Here is a 13,348-nt window from a genome sequence, read left to right as displayed (position 1 = left end):
AGCTGTCAATCGAGCCGGGAAAGACGTGACAAACAAGCGTGGCCCGAAAGCGGCGGTTCACCCCTTCACCCTCCGGTTTGTCGGCTAATTGGGGCTTTTGGCGACATTTTCCAATTAACCCGGGGTTTTATTGGAGTTTTAAAAGCGCTGGAGTGAAATAGATGTAGGCATTAAATCTGTCATATATTTTATAGTCTTTCATGGAGATGAAAAAGTGTATGTTATTAATATTATCAGTCGGATGGGAGACGGCTTCTGGTGAATGTTGTCACCTTCATGCAAGATGCTGGAGGTCCACAGGGTTTGCAGGGTTCTCAGATTTCGCGACTTCCCTCAGTCCTCAAACAGCAACTTCACGTAAATGTTCGTAAATAATGTGATCCCTCATATTATGTTAAGGGTCAATTTGACCCATTGGGTCAATGGGTGAAATGGGTCAAATTGACCCTTAACATAATATGAGGGTTAATAACAATAACAATGGGCGGTACGGCAGCGCAGTGTTTAGCGCTTTAGCATCACAGCACAAAGGAGCCTGGTTCAATTTCTTGCGTTTTCTCCAGTTTCCTCCAAAAACATGCAGGTAAATTGGAAAAATGGGAACAATTCCCTCGAATGAATGAGTGAGTGAACGCTTGTTTGTGTCCATATGTCAATATACACTGCTCAAAAAAATAAAGGGAACACTTAAAAAAACACATCCTAGATCTAAATGAATGAAATATTCTTATGAAATACTTTGCTCTTTACACAGTTGAATGTGCTGACACCAAAATCACACCAAAATGATCCATGGAAATCAATTGTATCAACCCATGGAGGTCTGGATTAGGAATCACACTCAAAATTAAAGTGTAAAAACAAACTCCGGGCTGATCCAACTTTGATGTAATGTCCTTAAAACACGTCCAAATGAATCTGTGTTGCTTCCTGAGTGGACACTATGATTTCACACAAGTGTGATTGACTTGGAGTTACATTGTGTTGTTCAAGTGTTCCCTTTATTTTTTTTGAGCAGTATATATCGATAATCGGCCCAGCTGACAGCTAGGTTAGCCTCTAGCATCTCCCGTGACCCCGAATGCAGGCTAAGCGTCAGAAGATGGATGGAAGTAACCACCTTCCTCCATTTCTGCTAGAACTAGTCTCAAGTTCCTCGAATCCAAACTTCTTATTTTTTCCTCCCTGAGCTGAGGATCATCCAGGGTTCTCGTGCCTTCCACATCTCGGACCGTCTCATTCCCCCTCCGCCGCTTCCGCTCGGACCCTGAGAGCTTTTCCGTGTCGCCGAGACGTTGCGCCTCCGCCGCTGCCTCGCCAACATGTCTCCTCGCGTCGAAGCTTGTTAACAGCAAAAAGCGACACACACTCCGAGGAGCGCGAGAGGGCGGCTAAACGGGAAGCGGGAACGGGAGATGACAGCGGTTTGTCGCCGGCCGTTGAGCGGCGCGGGGAACAAGAAAAGCTACTCTCCTTCGAGTCGACGGTTTCGAAGCGCCGCTACGTTCGGCTCGACGGCCGACATTCTCCGCGGCAGGAGGAAAGATCTGGAAAAAAAAGTCACCCCAAAAAAGTTGCAAACTGCAAAAACAAATAAATGACACGCTCGCCTGTTAGTCCACTTGCGATTGGCTCGTTGTCTCTGGGTTCTTCGCTCAATTCGTAACCTCCTCGTTCTTCTGATTTGCTGGTCGGATGGAGTTCCATCCAGGTTCTAGTCCTTCACAACCAATCAGCAGGGTCACAGAAGATCCCTAATTCTCTGCAGACCCAAATGCAAAGACACTCTGAGGAGGTCAGGCGTTCGAAGAGGTTTATTGCAAAGGAAGTGAACGGATGATTGTGCAGCGGAAGTCTCGGGAACTTGCAAAAAAAAAGGCCATCGGAGTCGACAGAAGCCCCAGAAGATGAGATGAGAACAACTTTATTTATCCCGAAGGAAATTGTTGTGCCGGAGTTTCAAGTAAAAACATAACAGTGATAGTAGGAAGAATAAGAAATACAATGAAATATAAATTGCCCCAGACAGCTAGAAGATGACGCTGGACACCACCGAGTGGTAAAACATCTGCAGCATGGTCCTGCAGACGTTGAAAGATCTGAGCCTTCTTGAAGACGGCATTGGTGTTTACAGTCCAGTTTATTGTCCAAGTGGACACCCAGGTATTTGTAGACGTCCACAATGTTCACTTCTGTACCCCTGATGGTGACCGGATTCAGGTGGGTCCCTTGTTTCCTGGAATCCACCACCAGCTCCTTTGTCTTAGACCGGTGGTTCTTAACCTGGGTCCGATGGAACCCCAGGGGTTCGGCGGGTCGGTCTCAGGGGTTCGGCGGAGGTCAAGACACACATTGGTGATGACATCACCGGCCGCAGGTGATCACGCTACATAGCTCGGCCTATCCGTGCTGCGGGGATTTCGGCGCGCTCAGTTGTAGTAACTTGTGACTGTCGTGATGGTACGTCATGTGATTTCTTTCTTAATATTTTAATCCCTTCGTACTGATTATGTCGGGCAAAAAAAGAAAGCGGTCGGAAGAACACGTACAATACGGATTCACATGTATGACGGAACGCGATTGGAATCGATGTCCTAACGGCATGATTTGCAAAGACAAGATGAGCAATTCTTGTCCGGCACCGGCAAAACTAAGGGAAGGCTTCCTTCAGCTGCATGGAGATGGGAGCTACAAGAACATAGCGCTTGCTGGATTCAAGGTGAAGGGAGCCAGATTCCATGAAAAGGCTACTCCGCCTGTTCTTTGTACCCATCGACGAACCGATCCTCCATCCAATAAAGAAGGGTTCGGTGAATGCGCATGTAAAACAGGTGGGGTTCAGTACCTCCAACAAGGTTAAGAACCACTGCATTAGACACATTGAGCTGCAGGTGGTTCAGTCCACACCACGGTCGGGTTGTTGAATTCTGTTCTGGACTCACGATTGAAACGGTGGTGACGATCCACCAGGATTGGACGAATGTACCTTTCGCTCGCTCTAAGCGATCTCAGGCAAAACTGTTCTCAGTTCTACTACCTCGGTGGTGGAACAAACTTCCAGAAGCAACAAGACTAGCATCATCTATCTCAACCTTCAAGAAACAGGTAAAAACTGTTCTCTTTCGGGACTTTTTACTGCGCTGATGTCCCAGATCAGGTTAGGCAGCAAGTTAGGCTATGCAGTGTGTGTGTGTGTGTGTACGTTTGCGTATGTCTTTGTCAAAAAAAAACAAAAAACTCACTAACCCAAGCTTACAGTGCATTTGCAGTCCCTATGTCCTCTATTGTAAGTCGCTTTGGATAAAAGCGTCAAATGCAATGTAATATAATGCAATGAATGGAATCTGGGACAGGGGTCCGTTTGGATGTACCAACTCTAAACAAAAATCCGGCGCAGAAAGGCCGGCAGCGGGTTCCTCTTAAGCTCACGAGGCCTGATCATCCAAAGGTTCGTCCTGCACACCTGCTGCCGCCACCTTCCTGCACAGCTGCTGCTTGATTGGAGCCTCGCCGCAAAACTAATAGGACCGTCGATCCCGACACTGCAGGGGGGGGAAAACATTCATTTCTCTTTTTTTTTTTTAAGCCCGGCGATTGACAGATGAGTGTCACAGGTAAAACCCCGCCGAGTGAATTTAAAAAGCGAATATTCTTATTTTACTTTTCCTACGGTTGTTGTTTTGCCGCTACGCCTTTAAGAAGCGGCCGGTCCCGGCCCATCCCAGGCAGGATGCGCCCATTAGCCTGATGAACGAAAAGAGAGAGGGTTTTACCATGGGGAAAGAAGAGTGGAAGGAGGAATCTAAAATAAGGGAGTTTTAAGGAGTAAGAGGGAAAGTAAGGGGCAGTTAAGGGACGCCGGTTGTGGACGGAGAAGGAGAAAGGGAGGGGAAGCGGCGCTATCTCTTATCCGCCCCATGGCGTCGACCAGTCTGTCCGTCAATTAGGACGACAGGCGGACATATTCATCCTCCAGCACGTGCGCACACTCATGCCTCTGCCCTCTGTGTGTGTGTGTGTGTGTCCGCAGATGGCTAACCTCGTGACATCTTTGTGCTGCGTGGTCCTGGCCGCCGTGGTGGTCGCCTACGCGCAGAGACGCACACAACTGGGTGAGTACACACTTATCTGTTCGCGTTAAGGGTGCCTTAAAGACGCAAAATCGAACAAAGCGTCCATTTGTGAAAATCTAAGCAACCGATCACCTTTGTAAACAAAAGTAAACACCGACAATAAGTCTTATTATTACTAAAATAAAAGGACTTTTACTGATGTGCGTTTTTTTATTGAGCTGACTCACCTCGTTGTGGGATACTCAAAGGTGATTGGTTGACTTGATTTCCCAGTTTGTTATTTGTTTCCACGGCGATGCTCTGCTCTCTCCTCATCACCGTATATTCTTTCTACCGATTTCTGTCGCCGTTTGCGTTTATTCAAGTGGCGTCGTCCCGGAAGGGAGGCTTCTGATGAGCGGGCGGCGCTCAGGGAGGCGAGCGCTCCTCGCCGCCGACGGGCTACGTTTGGGTTTTGAGGGACGAGAAGATTCGTCTTGACTTTTAGCGACAGGCTGGTTAGCAAATCAGCTCCGGCTGCCCCGGTCATATGACTCTGAGGGAGTCGCTCACGAGGGGCCACACACACACACACACACACACATATATAGTGTGTATGGTCCAGACTGCAGATGTTCTCCAACCAGATGTTCTAATGAATGGATCAATTTCACAGCAGGAGAACCAGGTTGATGCTTCAGCAAGAACAGTGAAGGCAAACAGTTAGATACACATAGGGTTGCGTTTGACAGTGCACTGTGTGTGTGTGTGTGTGTGTGTGTGTGTGTGTGTGTGTGGGCGTGCGCCGAGCAACCCCTGTCAATCACAAATATCTTCATGTGTAGACTGCATACATTACTGCGCGCATTCAGTAGCTGCAGTAGTTCGAACATTGTCACCCAAGGCCATTCGTTTTACACACACACTCACACACACTCACACACACACACACACACATGCTCCGCCCTCTGTCTTGGAAAGTTCCCCGTAACTCTTGACAAATTGCTCTCCGCTTTGAGTGACAGGATTCCCTGGGGGTGGATCCTGCTCTGCAGGGGGGGTGTTGTGATTCACACACACACACACAGTCACAGACACACACACACACACACACGGTAATTCAGGAGTACATTCATTCAGTCAGAACTGAGAAAGAAATGTGGAGGATCTAAGGGGCGACTAGAGAGAGAGATATTTCATTTCAGTCCTTATAATAAGTGACAGCGTTGAATTGGTAGCTAAAGTGATCTATCTATATTTAAATGTATATATAGAGAGAGAATTTAAGGTGTGTGTGTGTGTGTGTGTGTCAGTGATGTGCAGTCAGGGGAGGCAGGAGGGGCCGTGCCCTCATCTGCCAATCTTGGAAAGAAAAAAATATAAAACGGAAATAAAAAAAGAATTAAATGGTTTTATTTATCACGAATTTGCACTATATAGGTATTTTCCATTTCGCTTCCCCAGGTTTTTATTTTTATTTCAAATTGCTGAATGTTCACATTTGCTGTTCAAATACGGACGCCTCTACGTATGACGACATATTTTTTATTTTATTTTTTTTATTTCTTGCAAAGTGAACACGCAGTTCTCCTGCTTCATGGTAAATCTGATTGTGTGGAAGTCAGTGCCTCAAAAGCACGTCACTGGTGTGTGTGTGTGTGTGTGTGTGTGTGTGTGCGTCCATATCCGTCCGACCCTGTGAATGGCTGGAATAACGGGGGTTTTAGTCCGAACAAGGAGAGAAATGAATCTCGCGTGTTCCGGAAGGAGCCGGCGGTTATTGAAAGCCTCAAAGGTCACGGCGGAGAGGCGTGAGGATCTGATTGGCTGAACAAATGTCACTAAATATCAGTCGGTTTCGATCGGCGCTGACAGACATCCTCTGCGGGGAGTTTTCTCTTTTCGGACGCCGGGGCGTGTTAGAATCTACGCTTTCCTCTCTGGTTTTCTGATTCAAAAAAAAAAAAAAAAAGAATCCGAGGCTCGTTAATGAAACGGCGAAGGGACGGAGAAAAATAATTGGAAGATACCAACCTGCGGGGAGACGGGGGGGGGGTTCAGAGGTCACACCAATTAAACCCCCGTAAATATGGATTCTGCTTGTATTTATTTATCTATTTGTCTCCCACTGCTGGTTAAAAATAGGCTGTAAGTTACTTAAAGCGCTAGAAGATAGAAGGCAGATCCGGAGAGGAGACGTGACAGGATGCAGAGAAGAGGCACCAGTTGGTGTTTGCTATTGTTTTTTTATCTATATAAACACACACACATATATATGTATTTGTGTGTATATAAAGATATACAAGACTGTCTGGGAAAATTTAAATATTGTGATAAAGCTCTCTATCTTCTGTAATGCAATAAAAAAAAAAAAAAAAAAACTTTTTCATGATATTCTTATAATTTGAGATAGGATTTTTGAGTTTTCTTAAGATGTAAGCCATAATCAGCAATATGGAAATAACAAACATTTCAGTTGATTTGTGATGAATCCAGAATGTATGACATTTTTGTTTTTGTAATTGCATTACAGAAGATAAAGAACTTGATCACAATATTCTAATTTTCTCAGACAGTCCTATACATGTGTAAACATTCAAATATATATGTAGACACATTTCTATACATATATATGTGTGTATAGATATATATGGTTATTTAAGACCCTATTCTATTTTCTTTCTCTTAATTAGAGGGAGCGAGGAAAATCTGAGGCAATTAGTTGTTTCCGTATACCTTTCCAGTTTTTTTGTTTTATTTTCCTCTCCGAGGAAATCGGCGGGAATAAAAACGTGCCCATCTGGACGCGACAGGCGATGAGATGCGGCTTTTAAGCTAATTGGAGGTTTTTCATTTTCATTTCCCAGGTTGTCGCCGTGAGGTCGTGCATCTCCATTAAATCCAGATATCTCTCTTTGGACAAGTGTGCTAACTGTGCTAACAGTTAGCATGTTAGCTAACCCCCCCCCCTCCCCCCGGCATAATGATTTTAATTTGAAGGTGTTGTTCAGTCTGTTTACTTCCTGTCTGTTGACACAGCTGGCTTTGGCTCCGCCAACGTAAAAACTCAATGATGGAGATTTCCAGCTCTTTCCACAAATCCAAAGTTAACTTTTGAACAGTTTTTCTCTCGAGCTCATATTGGTTTTTCACTCTGGAAGGGGCTAATCCCTGGATCTGCAAACGCCGGAAACCTGAAATCAACAAAAATAATTCCGACCAATCGGTTTGCAGGTTAGCATCGGTAGTCAACAACCTAGGCTTAGGTTGAGGTTTAATATGAGATTCTGGCTAGAGTTTGGGACTAGGTTTGGGTTTAGGTTTAGGTTTAGGCTTAAACAGAGGTTTAGGCTTAGGGTTGGGGTAAGGGTTAGGCTTAGTTTTAGGCTAGGGCTGAGCCTGAGACTGAGGGTTAAGGTTAGCTGTAGGTTTAGGATTGAGAATAAGAACAGGTTTAAGTACAGGCATAGGCAGAGCGTAGGCTTAGGCTTAAGCTAAGGCTGGGGTTTACGGTTGGTAAGGGTCAGGATTAGGATTAGGTTTAGATTTAGGCATAGGTTTTGGATTAGTCTCAAATTTAAGTTAAAGCTTAGGTTTAGGCTCAGGTGAAGGCTCAGATTTTTGCCAAGAGTTGGTTTTGTGCTTTAATTTGGGTTTAAGCTTGGGCTTGGCTTAGAGTTAGATTTAGGCTTAGAGTTAACCTTAAGATTCAGTTTAGGATCAGTCTTCGTTTTAGGCTTAGACTTAGACCTGGACTTGGAATAAGAGATAGGGCAGTTTCATCAGCCTTCAGTTGTCCAGTCTGTCCATGTTCTGTATCTGAGCTGGTTGGTCCCCTGTGGAAGGATAGGTGGGCGGAGCTGGTTCCTCTCTTGGGTGCCCTTAAACCTCTTCAGGACTCGAGGGGGCGTAAACACCAATTCTTTTTTTGCTGTTGTTTTTGCATTTATAAAATAACAAATACCAGATGGAGGCAGACAGATCAGGGTAGAAGGATGCTGGAGCTGCCAGGCAGGTGTTCTGAGGAGGACCAGCGAGGAGGTTCATGGATGGAGGGGACAGGAAGTTAGATAGTGAGGAGAGGGTTTGATGGAGCCAGGTGATTGGCTGTGGCGACCCCTGATGGAGGAAAAGAAGGTTGGAGAAAGTGAGTTTGTCCTTAATTCCAGTATTGTATTTTCCAGTCTGCACTGAAGTTAATCTACAGTGTGTATGTGTGTGTGTGTGTGTAGATACAGGGGGGTGAAGACTAATTTGCGTGATTGTGGTGACGTCATGCTGCTGCCTTATTTATGGAGGTCCATTACCTGAGTGAGACGAATCCATCCACTCATAATCATTCCCTCTCTCTACCCCTTCCTCCTTCTCCTCCTCCTCTTCCTCCTGAGGGTGGCTAGAGGTTACCATTGCTTGGGTGTCCATGTTGCAGCCTGTAGTTTCCGGTGACGTGCGTTGAGGTTCATGGCTGGTGAGGCACTGATGTCATCTGTCAGATTTACAAACATATGAACCCGACAGGAGTAGCTTATTCACCATTTTATGGACAGCAGTTAATGTGTTTAAAATATCATATCAGTATTCTTTACATTTACAAACTGTGGCATAGAAAAAAAAGCTTTTACCTTTACTTATAAATGAAGTACATGCGGCGCTGAGAGGTTTTCCTTTACTTTAGCCTTGTGGATGCTGATGTTGAGTCTTTGCTGTTCATTCAAAGCCAAATCTATCCTGGATGTTTTTAGCGCGATTTGACTTTGAATGTGAGCGGCCGACCGCTCATGTTTGATTGTCAGAAGTTGAGAAAAGAATGTAGGAAAAGCAGAAAAGGCGCTTTCTTACTGGACATCCACACAGCCAGCCTTTTCAAGTGTACCACTCCGTTTGAAAAGACCGAGTCTTCCGTCGGTCTTCCCTTACTTATTATCTCCTGCTTCGACTGAAAGTCCAGTTTAGAAAATTCTTTCGGTTTCGCTATGTAATCCTCCATTTTGCAAATAAAGCCAAGCAAGAGGAAAAAATAACTGGATGGCTGCACCTGACTTGCTAACTGTTTACAGTAGCTTGCTATTGCAAATTCTATTATTCTTGAGCTGAGTAGTAAAAAGGATCCCTGGGATCACCAGCGCCCCCTAGCATGAGGCAGCGTCACTGCGTGCCTCACTTAGTGTGTCTTCGCTGCCGCTCTACGATCGCTCGGCACGAGAAACGCGTTGCAGTTGTTGACGAAAAAAATGATTCACATCAGCTAAAATATGGAAATTTAGTTCATATATTAGAGCTTGAAGTGTTTGTGGATGTCACTATTAAAATTTTCAGAGACAGTAATACGGTCTCAGCCGTATAGCAGCACAGTTTTAGCTCAATCCATAGTGCGTCACTGCACGGCTCTTCTTCTTATTGAAACACTAAATGTGATTTTTTTTTTTTTTTTTTTTCTCAGCGATCGTGAAAAAAAAAAACAGTAAAAATGGTGACGTGAGGTGGAAAAGAAATTTATAGTACAAATCACTGAATAAATAGAACCATTCAAATTATTTTTTCATTTTACTTTTTTTTTCCTGGTAGTTTCCGCAGTTGCTTAATAAATAAGAGGCGGGGCTTACCTGCGACCTCTCACCTGTCAATCTCACCTGTGAACGGCATGCAACCATTCACCCTCTCGTTCACACCTTCCGAGGAGGACGGAGAACCTGGAGAACATAGAGTGTGTGTGTTCAACGCAGACGTTTCCAGCTATTGCATTAGACCTATTTCATTTTTTGCTCGCGGCCGTTGGATTATTGCTATCATTGCTATCAGAGCGGTTCATCTGTGCCTTCGGTAAGAAGTCCACGTCCCTCCGTGAAATCAGAGGGCGATGGAGTCGCTGTTTTGAGATCAGGGTAGCAGAAGGTTTGCCCGGTCACACACTCCGCGGCGTCACAGCTGTCGAGGCCGAAGGCCCTCTACGAGGCGCCTCGACGGCCTTCTGAATGGATCACAAATTAAATTAAATTCCTTTCGTTATTTTTTAACCTCGATATTATGCATGAACAGATGCTCACACAGGCAGACGCGTTTCAAATTAATAGCTTCGACGCTGGGAAAGGGAAAAAAAAATGAGGTGACAAAAGAAAAATTGTCCCACTCAAACTCAAATTGTTGTTCACGGCTAGGGATGAAAACGCATGTTAGCGGAGCGCCGTCCAATCAGAACTTTGGATTTGTGACTGACAGGACGCCGTGTCGATTGGCGTGCAGATGATTTTATCTTGATTTATATGGCCGTCTACTGCGCGTTTAAATAGTCCGACAACAAAAAGTGCATGACTGCGAGTGAAGGAATGATTTTACATTTCTATATGACGAGAGGTTGACAGGTGACTCCGCCTCCTGCTAGACTGGCTCCGCCCCCTGGCAGTTTAAATTTGAGCTGACGAACACACTCCTATTTGGAAACCGGGTCGTCTGAGTAGCCGAGTTTATTTTCTCCAAATTTCCCACCACTTGCTGTGAAGAAACAAACCCGAGACCGATGTTTATTAACGTTTATATGAGTAATATCAGCTTGTCAGACGGAGGTAAGTGCACCCTCAAAAACCTCAAATCAGCCGAGACGGACTCCGCTGTTTTTAATTACAACACAATGGGAGTGGCTGGACATGTAATTCCCAAACAAATCCCAAATACGACCAGACCCGCTACGATGAAAGCACTTGTGAAGTGTCAGCCGCTGGTTCCGATTAATCTCCACAGTTTGGGAGGACAAATCCAGACGAGCAAACTGCGATCAATTATTCATGGGACTTAACCGGCGTCTGATGTGTAATCAGAGAAACAGACAGCTGCTGTAAATAAGTAAATAAGTACGCGGATTGATGTTTGTGTGTCGCGCGTCGCTTACCCGTCCGTCTCATCTGTGTGTTAGTTACGTGAGCGCATATGTGTGTGTGTGTGTGTGTGTGTGTGTGCGCGACTGTGTCTTGATCGCATTCATTACCCTGAGTAGCACTCAGTGTAATCAATGTTCCCTGTTTGCCGTGCAGTTTCTATTAAATCCAGGAGTGAGCCCAACCAGTTGATTGGCTAATGCTCGACTGGATGGATGGATGACTGACTGTAGAAGTGTGTGTGTGTGTGTGTGTGTGTGTGTGTGTGTGTGTGTGTGTGTGTGGGTTGATGGGTGGGTGGGAAGAAGTGCTGGACCCATTCTGCCAAAAATAAGGAACACGCAACAATGATTGGATATTCATATCCATTTTCAAGACAACTGTATTATTGGAATAATTGTTTTGCATCTGATGTTTTTATTTCTGAGACGAAGATGTGGAGGTTTTGTCTTCGGGAATGAGGAGGACGGAGAGGAATGTTCTGGAAGACACACTGAGATGGTTTGGACAGAAGAGAGATGGAGAAGATCTGGGTAGGAGGATGCAGAGGTTGGAGGAGGTCTAGTGGAGGACCAGAGGTTAATGGATGGAGCGAATGGAGGACAGGAAGAGGAAGGGGTTAGATTGGAGGCAGGTGATTGGCTGTGGATTCGATGGAGGCAGATGATTGGCTGCTGTGTCTCCTGAGGGCAGCAGATGGAAGGTGGTGAAGATCAGATGTTCTACTTACTGGAGAAAGTAACAATATGAATCACAAATGCATGTCATAGTAACACCGAAGCCCCAAATATATCCAAATGCTACTGTTGATCAACAGCTAGCCAAACCCAGCCACTTTTAGCCTAGTTTAAATATTAGGTAGCATTAGTTAGCATCCCCCAGTGAGTTGATATTTTCTCTTTTTCCACAACCTGACCATTATCAACCCTAATTTTCATGTTTGTCGTATTATAACCCAGTACTAGCATCTGTTGGCAACAACGTAGCCACTAAAAGTTACGCCTAGACATTTTCAGCTATTTGTTACAGCATTGCAGTCAATGCTAACCTCACACATGCATACGTAGCTCTTCTTTAGCCTCTTTTTGACATAATGTACGTAAAGGTCACCGCTTACCTCTGTTAGCATCAGCTAGCCTGGTCCAGTGCTGCGTCGGTATCCTATTAGCTCTGGTCGGCTGCTATTAGCTTAGCGCCAGTTGGCTTGGTTTTGTTTTACTTTGTTTATTTTTGGTTTGAGCCCCAAAATAAAATAAATTATTCTTTATTCTATTTATTGCACTTTTAATTATTTATGTATTTGACTGTACTTTCATTTATGAATGTATTTTTTTACATTTTTTAGGAGTAGTGTGTCTGTACACACGAAACAAAGAGGAAGACGCTGCCGAGAAAATGTCTTAAAAAAAGGAAGACGATACATGAACCGATGAAGGGAGTTGTAGTAACATTTAAAGATTAGAAATGACACAAAGGGACAAATTGATAAGATAAATTTAGAAGACATTGTTCCCGCTAAGGACCAAAGACACACAGTCACACGCAGACAATGTGCTGTTAACAATATAGACAAAAATAGACTGCTATGACAGCTTGAGTACCCGTCCCCGGGTACTACTCAAAGCTAATACTCGTAACATGTTTTAATACGTCGTACTTTTTCTCGAGTGAAAGCGCACGATCTGCGATTCAGCTGCTGGTAACATCGTCTCCGAATCAGGCAAACGGTGTGTCAGGATGTGAGCAGGGAGAGGAAAATACCGCGGCTGTGGAGGGTAAACTAATTCATCTTCACAGCTACGACCTGAAGCGTGAAATCTGGGTCGGGGTGCAGAATAAACACGTTTCGGAGTCAGACTCCGTCTAGAACTCCGAGTACTCGGACGGAGAGTGACAGTTTGAAGTCTCTGCCGCGAACTCTTTTCCCTCCCACCGCCTGTGAGCCGCCGCTGAGAACGCATGGCGGAGAAACTAAGACTTCTTTCACGTGTGTCTCCACAGCAGAGCAGTACTGCTGGAAGGCACTTGAGATGATTCCTTTGAGGGAAATATACTGGTATCCAATATGATATGTACTGTTTACGTGTGTGTGTGTGTGTGTGTGTGTGTGAAGCCAGACACCATGTCAGCGTCAAAGTGGTATCAATGACCCTGTGTCACTGATCATATGTGGTGTGTATATACTGTTTATATATACTGATAGTGACTGACTCTGTCTGTCTCTCTCTCTCTTACACACACACACACACACACAGTAAACAGTAAATATCATATTCAAGTACAAGAGTAGAGCTTACAAATAAATCATCAAAAGAAACCTGCTCTATATAAATGTTTGTGTACATATATATATATATATATATGTACACACACACACAAAAAACACATATATAAAGCACTTTGAAACTGACCTTGCGACTCAGTGAA

The 13,348-nt window shown here is 44.7% G+C and overlaps 1 protein-coding gene and 1 long non-coding RNA gene across 2 annotated transcripts in view; one reads left to right on the top strand and one right to left on the bottom strand.

The window, feature by feature from the left end:
• cntfr (ciliary neurotrophic factor receptor) overlaps positions 1–13,348 on the top strand; it is a 230,864-nt gene that overhangs the window by 81,328 nt on the left and 136,188 nt on the right. Inside the window, exon 3 of the mRNA XM_086171003.1 lies at positions 4,031–4,112. Within this exon, the coding sequence (XP_086027129.1) occupies positions 4,031–4,112 (82 nt within the window). The remainder of the gene's footprint in view (positions 1–4,030; positions 4,113–13,348) is intronic.
• Positions 1,963–4,059, bottom strand: LOC147221080 (uncharacterized). The gene is made up of 3 exons (XR_015107977.1): positions 4,040–4,059; positions 3,662–3,744; positions 1,963–3,542 (listed from the first exon to the last, which is right to left on the bottom strand). It is a non-coding gene; the product is annotated as an uncharacterized LOC147221080 (long non-coding RNA).

This window comes from Fistularia commersonii, chromosome 23, assembly GCF_037954325.1.
Source record: "Fistularia commersonii isolate RoL2024-O1a breed Wild chromosome 23, RoL_Fcom_v1.0, whole genome shotgun sequence".
Lineage (NCBI taxonomy): Eukaryota > Metazoa > Chordata > Actinopteri > Syngnathiformes > Fistulariidae > Fistularia > Fistularia commersonii.
This window is presented reverse-complemented; position numbering and strand designations above follow the sequence as displayed.